Source organism: Neolamprologus brichardi, chromosome 22 (genome assembly GCF_056152115.1).
Source record: "Neolamprologus brichardi isolate AB-2024 chromosome 22, ASM5615211v1, whole genome shotgun sequence".
NCBI classification, from domain to species: Eukaryota; Metazoa; Chordata; class Actinopteri; order Cichliformes; family Cichlidae; genus Neolamprologus; species Neolamprologus brichardi.
In genome coordinates, this window is record NC_142124.1 from 3,658,254 (window position 1) to 3,672,775 (window position 14,522).

Genomic DNA, 14,522 nt, shown 5'->3' on the forward strand with positions numbered 1-14,522 from the left:
TTCTCGACCGTCTCACACTTCTGTTTAATCAGTTTTCTGTTTGACGTTTATTCAGCTGTGTAAAAATCCCGGAGGAACCCACCCGGGGGATTAATAAAGTTTTATTTAATCTAATAATCTAATAACTTTGATCTCAGCCAAACCGATTTACTCTGGAACAAATAAAACACAGAAAAAAGGCAAACAATTAAATTTTTAAGTTATCTGAGTGACTTATATCATGTTTAACCTGAGTAGCAAAAGAGCGGGGGTCCGCTGCTCTCGCTGGCTGGAGTGACCATTGAACGCCCGGCTTGCTATCGAGCTGGTGGGTAACAGACGTCTCCGGAAACGTCGGCACACTTTTGCAAATATGCGATATCTTGATAAACCAAGCAGATGTTTGTAATTTACACAGCTACTTTCTCGCCTTAAAATATGTTAAAAGTTTATTTTGTGGCCCAGAAACATTAATAAGAGTAATTTTAAAACTTAGTAGCGGCCGCCATTGTTGGAAACTGAAATTTGGCTGGGCCGCGCTATGAATTCTGGGATATGGTGGGCCACGAAGGACACACCCGACCCATCCTTCAAATTCTGGGAAATGAAGGACGCATTTGTCGGCCGCATTTGAAGGAGTTGACAAATTGGGACAGCCTTCATCGCCTGGCTGTGACGTAATCGGCCTTTAAATGCGGCCTTCGGAGGATGCAGCCGACGTTTGGGACACAGCTAACAACAAAAGATGTGAGGACAGTTAGCTTGTCTGAGAACTTTAGCAGAAGGAATATTAATTTAGTTGTATGAATATATCTAATTATTCCTTTTATTTTAAAAAAAAGGGAAAGATGCTTGAAATACTTCAAAAGCAAAGGGCAGCGTAATTAAAGATATGACACTTTTCTTAACTAAATAACAAAAGTAGTTGTTTTCCAATTAATAACAGACCTACATCCACACTCAACAGGCACTTTGTTAGGTCCACCTGCACGGCTACTTTAAGTGCAAACATTCATCAGCACAACTCAATAACTTCGACATGCAGACACAAGCAAGACATTCTGAAGTTCAGACGTCAGAAGAAAGGTGACTCATGGTTGTGGTTGGGATATGCCTGCACAACCATCTTTGGGGTTTACATAAAATTGTCTGAATGACAGAAAATATCCAGTAAGCAGCAGGTCTCTGGGTAAAAATTACGAGACTTTTTAGAGCTGATAGAGAAGCAACAGTAACTACAGTAAGTCCTTACAGCCAAGATGAGCAGTAGAGCTACAGTAGCAGAAGACCGCACTGGTCCTGAGATAGACCAATAGACATATAGTTAATTAACTATTACTCGTTGTAGGGAAAAATTCCCTTATTACAAAAACACCATGAACAGACATGAGAACAGGAAACTGAGGTCATCACTCACACACAGTGTTGGGGAGTAATGGAATACATGTACCGCCGTTACGTATTTAAAATACAAAATATGAGTAACTGTATTCCGTTACAGTTACCGTTTAAAAAGGTGGTATTTAGAATACAGTTACTTTGTTGAAATAAATGGATTACACGGCGGTACTTTCCTGTTTCATATTGTGGCGGGTCAGGACTGTTTGGGTTTTGTTTGAAAGCTACGTTCTGTTGTTCCAGGCGGCAGCGTTACGGTTGCCATGGTTACAGGGTGACGCTCTCTCTGCGTGTTTCCTGGGTGAGAGAGCGCCTGTTGTTGTTGTGCTAAACTAATAGGCAGAATGCTACAGGTATAGCTCTACAGAATGTAGCATCATAGGCAGTGTAGTCCGTGCTGCAGGGAGAATGGACTGCCATACCCGTTATGTGTCTGTCAGCGAGGGAGGGAGAAAAAGGAAAAGTACAGCTGTCATCGAGCAAAAACGGGAGCTGGAAGCATGTAAATATAATAATAACCACTGCAGCCAAGAAGAGAGCCTGACGAGCCCAGTTGTAAGTAAGCTATTAAGACTCGACTGTACACCGTGTTCGTGTTTTCCTCCGAAACCATAAGTTCCGTTGGAGCAGCCTTTCAACGCCTCTCTCTGTCTCTGCTAGCAAAGTTGACCCAGACAACAAAGTAAAACTAGTTTTCGGCTACGAGCCGACACAGAACCCACCGTATTAGCCAGAGGTCCCTTTACTACGGTTCGGAGCCGCGGACCTTCAGTAACAGTAATAAATCACAGCAATAGTACATTCATGTAGTTGTAAACAGCATGATAATATATTAAGTAATCCAAAGTATTCAGAATACGTTACTCTCATTGAGTAACGTAACGGAATACGTTACAGAATACATTTTGGGGCATGTATTCTGTAATCTGTAATGGAATACATTTTAAAAGTAACCTTCCCAACACTGCTCACACAGGAGATAATGAAGATATTTTAAATTGTCTGCAATAATAACTGAATCAGTTTGCTCATTAAAGCTAGACTTTTAAAAAGTGTTCAATTGGTTTGGCACATTTAGTCCTCCATACTTCCATAAATACACGGTTGGTTTTCTATAATGCTGGTTAGTACAGCGACCAGGGTCAGTGCAGGACCCACGCGGCGCTTTCTCTGACTGACAAAGGAGCATTTTTTTAGATAGCGCTGATTGTAATTGTTTAAAGTCACTTTGGGCTTCTGGGCTCCAGGAGCCGATATGGAGCCGGTGATCGCTTTGGGCGGATGCGGAGTGTCAAAAAGTGATCGCGATCAGAAAAATCAGGCCAAGAGGACGAGTTATTTCTTTATTTTACTTATAACGCCTTTAAACCCTGTTGGCTACTGACTGTTTACCAATACAAGCAAAGTTATTACACATGGGAAACACAGAAACATTGGAAATTATATTTTGGCACCTCGTGTTTTCTTAGTGGACTCTCAAAGACGCATTTTCAGTGGAAATGTGTTGCTGTTCAGACTCTGTACCTGAAAATAATCAGAGCACACAGAGTGTCTGCAGCTGCTTAAATAAACTCCAAAATAAACAAAATCAGTTTTAGAGTCTTAAAGTTATTTCAGCCTCATCTTCACTCAAATATTTACATTATCTCCAAAATCCAACACGACAAATGATTGATTATTGATCAGTGTGTTCTGTGCCTTTGCAAATGAATCAGCTCTTCTTCCCGCTTTGGCAGTGGCTGTGAATGAGGAAATGAATCAGCTGGCTCAGGTACAGCAGGAAGGGAGGAGATAGAGAGACACTCAGAGTTTGAAGAAAATCTGACAGCGAGCAGGATTAGTTCACGGGGTCTGTTACCCCGGTGACTAACTTGGAGTTGACGTTTACTCTCAGTCTGGAGCAGAAAACCCGAACTTGCCCTCAACCCTGGATTATCAAACTCAGAGCTGATCGCTAAACCCGCTCCTGGAATAAGACCTAGCGGTCCATCGGCTGTGAACAGGAAAGGTAGGAGCTGCCAGTTATTATAAACTGTGATTTACTGACAATAAATACTCAAATATCTTCAGGGTACCTGTGGCAACCAAGACATTGGAGATTTAAAAATGATGGTAATGTGTGCATTTTAACTCAAATTATTATTTAAATTATTTTGTATTGCATGAACATGAGAATACACTTCTTAAACTTCAATAAATAACAAAATATAATTAAAATAACATATGGTTATGTATTCAGTGGTGTTGTTTGTCTGGCCAACTTGAAATCAGATTTTGCTGAAGTTAAATAGTTTCATTTTTAAAATGAGCTCAATGATGAAAGTCATTTGCTGCAGTCTGCAGAACAGGAGTATCTGGATGCACCTGATAAACAACAATGTTTGACTTCCTAGATAAGACGATGACATTTAGAAAAATGTTGGCCTGTCGCCTAAGTCATGATTACGGTCGACTGTGGAATCTTAGTGCAACAAAAGGTCAGATCAACTTTAAAATACCGATGATCCTCAGACGTTTACATAAAAAAACACTTTTTGAGATACTGATCGTTACACGTCCTTGTCTCTGTTCACCTACATCATTAAACCAGTGCATTTTTGCTGTTTAAAGTATCATAGTTACACCTCATGATATTTAACCCTGAAACCCTTGGTCACCCTAACCCTTGGTGTGACAGAGGAGGATATTGGGATAGGGTGCGATGTTGGCAGATGTGGTGACTCTGAAAAGGACCCGCCAAAAGAAGAAGATGATGAACTGTCTTCACTGAATTAAAACAGCAACAACAACAAAGCTAATTGTGAGATTTGACTGCTTTTGTATCAAATTAAAATGGTTATTATATTGTCCGAGGTGTTCTGTTGCCACGGTTACCCCACCAAGGAGGCAGAGGCCAGAGGTGCAGGGCAGAGAGCGGGGAATTGTCTCCAAAGCCCTTCAAACATCTCTGTGCTGCACTCAGCGATGAACATTTTAAAAAAGGACAAAATTACTTTAATGGTAAAGGCAGCGCACACTTAATCAGCGATGTGTGTGTGCCAAGGTGCATGAACTTAACACGATTTAAGGCGTCAGTGAGCATCATCACTCTGCTCACCTCAGAATCGCCTTGTCACTGGGAACCATCAAACAATCAGAGCATAGTTGTGGTAGACTTAGGAGAGATAAGTTCTAGGAGTCCAATATTTATATTATATTTCTAAATACTTTCAAGTCTCAAGAGAATACGACACACTAATCTGAATCTCTTTCTGGATGCGCAAAATCAATTCGTGCCTGATGTGGACGGAGACAAAAGAAAGAAAGAAGATACGTAGCCTCTTAAACATGAAGCAATAATGTGTTTGGTCTAAACTGAATATATACCAATCAAGTACATTTGACCAGATTCATTTACATTTAAGATTTTACTCTGTAATTAAAAGTAATCAAATTAGTTAAAATCAGCATTTTTAGCATCAATATTTTCTTGAGTGTTGGTCTGCAGTCAGGTCTTGTTCTGTGTGTACTGACATCAGTTCCAAATTTACAGTGACAACTTTTATTGTTTGTTTCTGTAACCATAACTGTTACAGTAAGTGTCTAATTCAAATCTTTCAGCTGCTGTAGATGACACTCCAGAGACTCCCTCTGTTCCCCTGCCTCACATTTAGCGTTCATTCATTTTTTGCTTCTTCATCATCTTCCATCCTCCTCCTCAGATGCAAACTATAAAGTGCATGATGTTGGGCGACCTTGAAGTGGGAAAAACCTGCCTGTTCATGTCCTACACGGTCAACAAGTTTCCCTCTGAATACGTGCCCACGGTGAGGGGAAAGTCTGCAGACGTGCAGCAGCATTCATTTCACTTTATTCCTTGTAACACAGTGTGCAGCTCTTGTGCTGTTCCAGGGTTTTTATGCATAGAAGAACTGTCAGCGCCCCCTTTCAGCACTGTGATGAAGTTATTACTATTTATGAACCCATAATATTACACAAAGGAGTGTTTTTAATGGCCCTATTTGTGTTGTGTTGTTAAAAGTTAAACACCACTTATGATGAAAAAGATTTTTTGTGTAAGGATCCTTGGTCAAAACACTGAAGCCCAAACTGCTTTGATAAATCAGTGTGAGTGCATGGAATAAATCCAGTTTTATTATGAAGAACATCTGTAATCAAGTCCTTTTGGCGGGTTTACTTCCTTCCTGTTGTCTCTCTCTTGTTCTCATTCCTCAGCCTCTGTCTCCTCCAGGTGGTGAACACTTACTATATGACGGTGATGATCAGAGAGGAGGAGTACACTCTGAAAATGTGCGACACTTCGGGTAAAGACAAACATTTCTGCTCTCAGTTTAATAACTAATGAAATTCTCTGTTGTATAATAATCTTCATAACAGCAGCAGTCACATACATATAGTCGGAGCAATATTTCCTATATTTTAGTATTTAGTTTTGCGAGTTAGTCGCAAAACTAACTCGGGATCTCGCAAAACAAACTCGGGATCTCGCAAAAGTTTTAGCAGCATTCTTCCCGTTAGCTCGAAGCTAACGGGAGGTCGAGACCTACTACAGCCGGGAGGAACACCGCTTTCCCGGCACATCGTGCCTCGACCTCCCGGTCGGCTTCGAGCCAGCGTCCGAAGAATGCGGCTAAAACGTTTGCGAGATCTCACAAAAGTTTTGCGAGATCCCGAGTTTGTTTTGCGAGATCTCGCAAAAGTTTTGCAAGATCCCGAGTTTGTTTTGCGAGATCTCGCAAAAATCCGTCTTAATTTTTTTTTCTCCCATGTCCCCTGCGGGGTTCCGTACTTCACAAAACGAGTTAGAGCAATAATAAATACAAATACAAAACACAAAATACAAATTATTATTTCAAGTTTCAAGAATTTTATTGTCATATAAACCGCAAAACACAAGTGGTTATGCAGAGCAATGAAATTCTTACTTTGCAAGTTCCCATCACACAACTGGATAAACAGCTGACTCAAATAAAGAACAAACTTAACTCTGGACATAGAAAATAATACATAAAGTAAAACAAGTGCTTATGTAGGTTATTGTGTGGTTGTAGTCAGAATTTGAGGTGGTGATATGTACAGAATATGCAATATTAAAATTGTTTATATTGTATGAGATTTTATTATATTGTATATAAATGTACAAAATGCAAACTTACAGGTCAGAGATAATCATCTTTTTTTGTTTTCACTGTTAGAAATTCAAGTGATACAAATTAAATAAACAAACCTAAACAAAAGTTTAGACTGCAGATTAGTGTTGACATAGCCTGTACATAAAAGATGGACATTCTTTATCTTCTTGTGAGACAGTCCTCGATGAACTCGTGATTTCTTTACATCTCCTTGCAGATAAAATGGGGGGAAAAACTTTAGGTTTTACAAATACAGAATTGATACTATGGGCAGGCTAATGTCCAAACTGAAATAAAATGACACTTGTGTCTTTTATTTTTCCCACTGTCAAGCTGATTTTACCCATGAAATGCATTCTGCTGATACATGCTGGTGTCTCAGCTGGTGAGGCAAGCCAGCTGGAGGTGAGATAAGGACTAGAGGTGGGAATCACCATACATCCCACGATACGATATTATCACAATACTTAACGCACGATACGATATTATTGCAATTTTTAAAAATATTTTGCGATATTCAGATTCTGTACATAAAGGTAAACTTTATCAATATTCATTTTCTCTAATATCAAAGTCTCACACTCAGTCTTTCTCTCATTTCAGTTTTATTGTTGACAAACTGAACGGTTTGTATTACAGTCTAGTCCAACTTAACTGAATCAACCATCTGGTACAATTACAGCTATTCTGAACTATGCAGTTTATGAAAACTATGCAGCCCCTTCAGCAACTGAAGAATTTGAAAGTAAATTAAAACAAAATATAATTTTACATTAAATAAATGTAAAATTATACATTTCTGAGCCCCTCCCGGCCATCCGATAAGCTGGAGGAGGTGGCTGGGGAGAGGGAGGTCTGGACCTCTTTGCTTAGGCTGCTGCCCCCGGGACCCGGCCTCGGATAAAGCGTAGGAAGATGGATGGATGGATAAAAAAGTTTTAAACTTAATTAAAATAAACATGTCTTAAATTAAAATAAGTAAACTGTCACATTTGGACAGTGAAGGAATGTCAGGATTCTTGCTCAGAAAAAGGATCAACATGCTCTGAAGTCAGAGCACAAAAACTTTTTTGTAACAAAATATCGATTTCTGCTGTCCCTGTATCCATACATTATTAGCAAACAAAATATCACCATGCTACACAGTATCCATTTTTTCCCCCACCCCTAATAAGGACCCAGAATGTAGGCAGTGACTTAGATGTGAGTGAGCTTTATTCACAAGGAGAGCAGGATACAGCAGGAGTGGAGATGACATACACAGAAACGCTAAACTGGGAAAACTAATAAAACAGAACTGAAACCTGAATCCACAGGAAGCCACAAAGGGAGAAACTCACAGAGGAAACACAAAACGATGTGCGGGAGTGCGATGTTATCGCCCCGGCTAGCTATCGAGCTGGTGGGCAACAGATGTCTCCAAAAATGTCGGAGCGCTTTTGCAAATATGTGATATCTTGATAAACCGATATTTGAAGTTTACACGGCTACATTCTCGCCTGAAAATATCTTAAAAGTTTACTTCGTGACCCAGAAAGAGTAATAAGAGTAATATAAAAACTGGAATTGGCTGGGCCGCGCTGTGAATTCTGGGATATGGTGGGCCACGAAGGACACACCCGACCCATCCTTCATATTCGGGAAAAAGGAGAACGCATTTGTCGGCTGCGTTTGGAGGAGTCTACGAATTTGGACGGCTTTCGTTGCGTCGCTGTGACGTAATCGGCCTACAAATGCAGCCTCAGGAGGATGTTTGTGTCTGTTGTGAGGTTGGACATTTTAGCATGTAGAATCTATGGGAACGTCCTCACTTGGGAGGCATTTTTCAGCCTTCATTTGTTCGCACTATTTTTTGCTACTCAGACTCGTTTTGTGTCTCCCCCTGCAGGCCACGATGATTATGACAGACTGCGACCCCTCAGCTACCCCGACACTGACATCTTCCTCGTCTGTTTCTCTGTCGTATCACCCTCAACGGTTTATAGCATCAGAGAGAAGGTCTGTTTGGTTCACTTTTATTTGAATTGTTTCCAGAATAATAAGCAAACCACCTAAATGTTTAAATCGGTTCAAAGAATGTACAAAAAATTAATCCACTCGTTTTAAATTCCAAATTTGAAAAACGCAAAAAATGAGTTTTGATTGTGATCCTGTCGTGTTAGCCCCCCAAATGATTCAATCAGCTTCAGGTTCCAACACAAAGCAGAGAATACCAGGAGCTGCTACATGTACATGACCAGGTTATTGTTCATCTGGTTACCTGAAGCATAACCTGCAGTTGCACACAGCACGTGATCCTGCTGGCCATCAGGAAAACCAGAAATATGACAAACAGGTGGCAACTCACAGGTGGTCATCCTCCCACACTGTTGACACATGACGTCCCTGTTCAGCCATTATTCCTAAAGCTTGGCTGCTTTTCACTGCACCTCACATCTCGGTCAGTGCGCAGCCACAGCTCAGCACTGCTATCAAGCCCTTCCTGTAACCCAGGAAGTAATTAAAGAGACAAAAGGTAAACTCAGAATAAAAATAGCTGAGAAACTGAATGTTTTAAAAACTGTTTTATTCCTCTTATTCATCCAATAATAATATAATATTATAATAATTATACTTTTGCAACATGAATTGTTTTGGGACGCTCCTCCGACACAGTCGGGAAGTGATACACTCAACATGTAACACTCAGTATATCAGCCGCTGCCAAGAGAAGTATTAAAAACACTCTTTTGAGGATGCCAACGTTCACATTTTGGACAGAGAGGACAGATGGTTTCAAAGAGGAGTGAAAGAAGCATCTATGTCCACTGTGAGCGACCATCTTTGAACAGAGGCGGTGGTTTACGACACCAACTGTCTGCCATCTATAATCCAGTTTTGAGTTCCCTCCTTAGACGCCTTAACGCCCACTCACATCCTGGACCATCTGACCTCAGGAAATCAGGTTTCACAACGAGCTCACCTGAAACCCTGGCTGATTGGGACCCACACCCAGTTTCACACCTTGGCTCAGGCGATTAGAGGATCATCAGGGGGTCCTTTTGTCCCTCTGTGGGGGGAAACTCCCACTAGGTTTCAATCTGGGACTCTCCACCATTTAACCTTAGAACTGAAGAAGCTTCTCGGATGAAGGTGAAACGTCTTCAAGTAACTTAAAGAAGTCCAGACGCTTTTCTTTGCAAGCTCCTTTGACTATTAAAACAAAAACAAATACGACCATTTCCAGATGCTTATTTCACAATCCCGGATCAGCCCCCATTTGTTATTACTCCCAAGAAAAAAGCTGAAAGGGGAAAACAACGAGGCAAAGTTGGCAATAAAGTGGTTGCTTAATAATTAATATTTAGAACTAACTATTAGAATTAATGGTTAAAGAGAGACTCAAGCTGCAAAGAAAGAAAATCTGAATTTGGTACTAAAAAAAGAAAGTGATCATAATCTTATCTATCTATTAACTTATCTGTTCACAGTGGGTACCAGAGATTTTATTCCACTGTCCACGGGTGCCTTTCCTGCTGGTGGGGACTCAGGTGGATCTGAGAGACGACGGTGTCACCCTGGAGACGCTGGCCAAGAACAAACAGCAACCGGTGACCTTTGAGGACGGAGAGAAGCTGGCTCATGAGCTGAAGGCCGTTAAATACATGGAGTGTTCAGCTCTGACACAGGTACAGAGAGGAGAAGACGTCTGCTGCTGTGATCTCCTACGAGTCTCTGTCAGCCTTCAAACACAAAAATAAAAGAAATGTGAAAGTTTCCATTCCTGAAATCACAGGAAGTCTTTACAATTCTCTGAATTAAAAGCCATTAAAAGCCTTTTGTCAAACGCTAGCGTAGCAACATATTTACCTCTGGTGTCCATCATCTGGTTTGGGGTTACCGCCGTATAGCTGCAACTCTTTTACAACCAGAGGAGTCGCCCCCTGCTGGTCATTAGAGAGAATACAGCTTACATTTCAAACCCAGAAGCTTCAGCCTTCTTTTATCCCGCCCATGTGGTAAATGCAACAATCATTTTCATTCTCTTGAATGCTATTCAGTTTAAGGTGACCACAAATAGAAACCAGAAGCTTCTGGGACCCTTCCCTCCAGATTCTCAGTTTCTAGAGACAGACAACAGCTGATCACATTTTACACATTTGCAATATTTGTAGTTATCCGAAGAAAGATTCTGTCTTTCCATTTGATTTATGGTAGGGATGCACCGATACCGATACTGGTATCAGGTATCGGGGCCGATACTGTAAAATGTGTGTGTACTCATACTCGTAAAAGTTAACCGATACCATGAACCGATACCAACTTATTTCATTAATCAGAGGGTGGCTTGTCATTTTTGTTGTAGTTTTTTAGATTGGCCACTAGGGGGACATCCCACGCTAAACAGGCACAGGGTTAGGCGAGTGAGACTGGCGGCTCCAGATAAAAAAGAGAAACTGGAGGCTGCTGTAGCTAGGCTAAACAAAATGTCAGCAGTGTGGAACAGCCAACTTTAACTCAGGTTTTGGAAAAGCGATGAAAAATGTCAAGAGAAAATCCACGGGCAGTTAAAATAACAGAGGCTCTGACTCATTTTATCGCTCTGGATGACCAGCCAATGCCGGTCGTGGAAAACATAGGATAGCACCGTCTTCTCAGCATACTCGAGCTGCGATATGAAATTCCCAACCGCCCACACATCAGGGAGATAATGGTGCCAAAACTTTCTGAAGAGGTAAAGACAAGCAGTGTGTGCACGATGTCAGTCCTCGGTTTAACGGCACAGTGGACTGATGATCCACGGGCAGATGAGGAGTTTGTTCGTCAATGCCAAATACTTTCGTTATTTTGTTTGTTTGTTTACAATATGGACACTCTGCAACAATTTAAAAGTTTATTTTATTCTCAAACCTAATTTGTATTTATTTTATTCCAAACAGAAGTGTTTATTTATTATTCTGAAAGCTCGAGACAGTGCCAATAGTTCAGTGATATTTTGTTAAATTACAATGTGGAGACTCTGCAATAATTTAACAGAAGTGCTTATTTTTCACTTGAAATTTTTTTGTGGTCATTTTTATTAAGATTTTATTTTTTATCGGCAGAGAATAAAATAAAACCTGTCTTCCAATTCATTGTATTTGTGTGTGTGTCTGTGTGTGTGTGGTAGAAGTATCGGTTTTTGTACTCTGTATCGGCAAGTACTCAGATCCAAGTATCGGTATCGTATCGGTTTGTAAAAATCGGTATCGTTGCATCCCTAATTTATGGTGTTTCCTTTATTTCTTAAGCTGAGTGTGGTTTTCTCTCTTATTCTCAGAAAGGAGTTCAGAATGTGTTTGAAGAGGCCATCCGGGTGGTGCTGGAGACGCTACACAACAAATCCAGTCGCTGTGTCCTTTTATAGACACCACAATAAGAACAAATGGAGTAAAGGGCAGAGGAAGAGAAGCTGGAGATGTACGTGGATGTAGAAAAAAGACTATTAGCCTGGACGAGAAGAGAGAGAGGAAGAACAGACTCACTTTGGAACAGGGCCGTCACCACATCTGTGTGGTGTTTTTATGAATGAGCACTGTATTTTCATCACTGTGACATGACTGATATGAATAACACTGTTTAATAACAACAGGAAGCAAGTTGAGCAATACGAGCTGGAACCTCAGATGTCTTGAATGTACAAATGTGAGTCAAAAAAAACATGTTTAAATAATAAAATCTCATTAAAGTCTGCAGGTTTAGGAACTGAATAAAAAAACTGAAATAAATTTCAGGATATTCAGACAAAAAGAGTTGCATGACCAGCCCTCTGCAGAATGACCCATGGGGGTCTAATGCTTGTGGACAGGATACCAGTCCCCTGAACTGGTATCCTGTCCACCATTTGTGCTTATGTTCAAACCACAGTTCAAAGTATCGGGCCTTCTTTGAGTCTCTGGTCGGGGTGCTGGGAGGAAACTTGATGAGGGAACAAGGTCCAAAGATCTAATGAACTCTTTGATTACAGATTTATTATTATTATTTTTAAATAAAGCAGTTAAAAATCTACACAGTGTCTGTGGATTTACTTTCACTATCAAGTAACAGAAGCTGGAGCTACTTGCAACAGAAAAGGAAACATTCAGGAAAAATGTTTTTAAAGCCTGAGTTGAGGTAGTGTCACTAAACCTCCAAAGCATCTATAATATTAATTTCAGCGGTCACAGGGTTTCTTTCAATTAACCAAATTCATCTTAAAGAAAAACTGGGATCGATCAAAGCTGAACTAAACCTTTCCTACAGCAGGAGCTGCAGCACAAGCGTCGGTGCACACAGGAGTTAACAGTATCTTCATTCATAGTTCAGAGAAAGTGCAAACTTGATGTCTTCATATGACACAAATCAAGAATTTAAAAAAATAACATCAGACAACAGAAACATGAACATTTCACTCAAAAAACTGGACACAACAGAACATTAAAGCCTTTTTCCTGCAGTCAAACCCTGAACTCTGAGCCTCAATCAAGTAAATGGAGATTGTTTGTTCATTAAAACTAACCAATTGAATTTGGTGCAGCAATTTTTGTATGAAATCTGTTATAAAGGAGCCATCTTTCTCTCTGCAGACTTCACATCTTTGTTGATGAAGATTTGTCTTAAATTAAAACCTTATAGTTTCATGTTGATTTCTGACAATCAATATAAAACATTAGTTTCAGCTGTAGTTTAATCACAGTAAAAAAAAAAAAGCTGACAAATGTTTTAGTGGTTTTATGTTGATCACAAGCACAAAAACAGAAAAAGTCATTAACGTGTGAATTATTCAGCTTTGTAGTTACCTTTTTGTTGATATTTATTCACCTTCACAATAATTGGAATAAGTAAGCAAAATATTGGTCACTGGTGTCATTAAGTCCCATCTAATTTTTTCAGTATTTTAGTATTAGACAGCAGTGAGGTCTCTTGAGCTGGTTACTCAAAAAAGATCCTGCCTTAGACATGGTTGTTTAAGAAATCATCAGTTCAACAACCGGTTACCAGCTGAAACATTAATCACTGCAGGAATAAATCAATAGAGGGCTTCAAACTCCAAAAATGGGTAAGAATTAATAAATTCTTGGGAGCTTGAGGGTCCTGCGCAGTATCTTAGCTGTTCATATAGGACTGCACTCTTATTGACAGAGATCTCCGATGTTATTCCCGGGATCTGCTGGAGCCACTCGCCTAGTTTGGGTCCTTCTTCCTGATGTTGCTGTCATTGGGAACCGCTACATCGATCACTACGGCCGTCTTCTTTTTTTTATTGTCTATCACCACTATGTCCGGTTGGTTAGCCGACACCATTATGTCTGTCTGTATCTGGAAGTCCCACAGGATCTTAGCTCGGTCATTCTCCACCACCCTTGGGGGCGTCTCCCATTTTGACCTCGTGACTTCCAGGTTATACTCGGCACAGATGTTTCTGTATGCCGGCCACTTGGTTATGGCGTTTCCTGTATGTCTGCTAGCATCTAAAAGCAAAGCCACACCTCTTGGCATCAGGATCAGCCAATCCCAGCTGTCAAATGCCGAAAGTCACAGTCACATGTTCTGCAACAGGTGAGGAGTTGAATTTTACTGGAAGCAACTGAATGCAACACAATATCACCAGCCCTCCAGGTGAGGTAGACGCTCTCAGCGACGTAATCTGCAGTTTACACTGAAAAACTGACATTGTGAATGTACCTCTACATCTAAAGAAAACAAAAAGTAAGTAAGTAAACCAGTAACATAAAATATACATTATTATTTCGTAGCGTTTTTGGTTCGACTCACTTGGGATTGAACTGAAATGGTTTTGATTTTAAACATGAAAATCATTTCCCTGCCGCAGATCGCTGAACAGGTTCGACTGGATGCACCTGACGGACAGCGCACAGTGAGATGACTTCGTAGACAGCATTTGAATCATGGTGAAAATAAATCTCAGTGCTGAGTAAAACATGAGACCTGATGATACTGAAAAGTGATCGGGAGGAGATTCTGTGCTACGCTGCGCCCCACAGATCTTCTCTG

At 40.4% G+C, this 14,522-nt stretch overlaps 1 protein-coding gene across 1 annotated transcript; it reads left to right on the plus strand.

The window, feature by feature from the left end:
- The first annotated feature begins 3,162 nt into the window (after positions 1–3,162).
- Positions 3,163–12,451, plus strand: LOC118455242 (cell division control protein 42 homolog). The gene is made up of 6 exons (XM_087834580.1): positions 3,163–3,385; positions 5,079–5,183; positions 5,609–5,681; positions 8,398–8,507; positions 9,980–10,177; positions 11,809–12,451. Exons 2-6 carry the CDS (start codon positions 5,079–5,081, stop codon positions 11,893–11,895), a joined length of 573 nt encoding a protein of 190 aa, XP_087690706.1. The 5' UTR covers positions 3,163–3,385; the 3' UTR covers positions 11,896–12,451.
- The last annotated feature ends 2,071 nt before the right edge of the window (positions 12,452–14,522 follow it).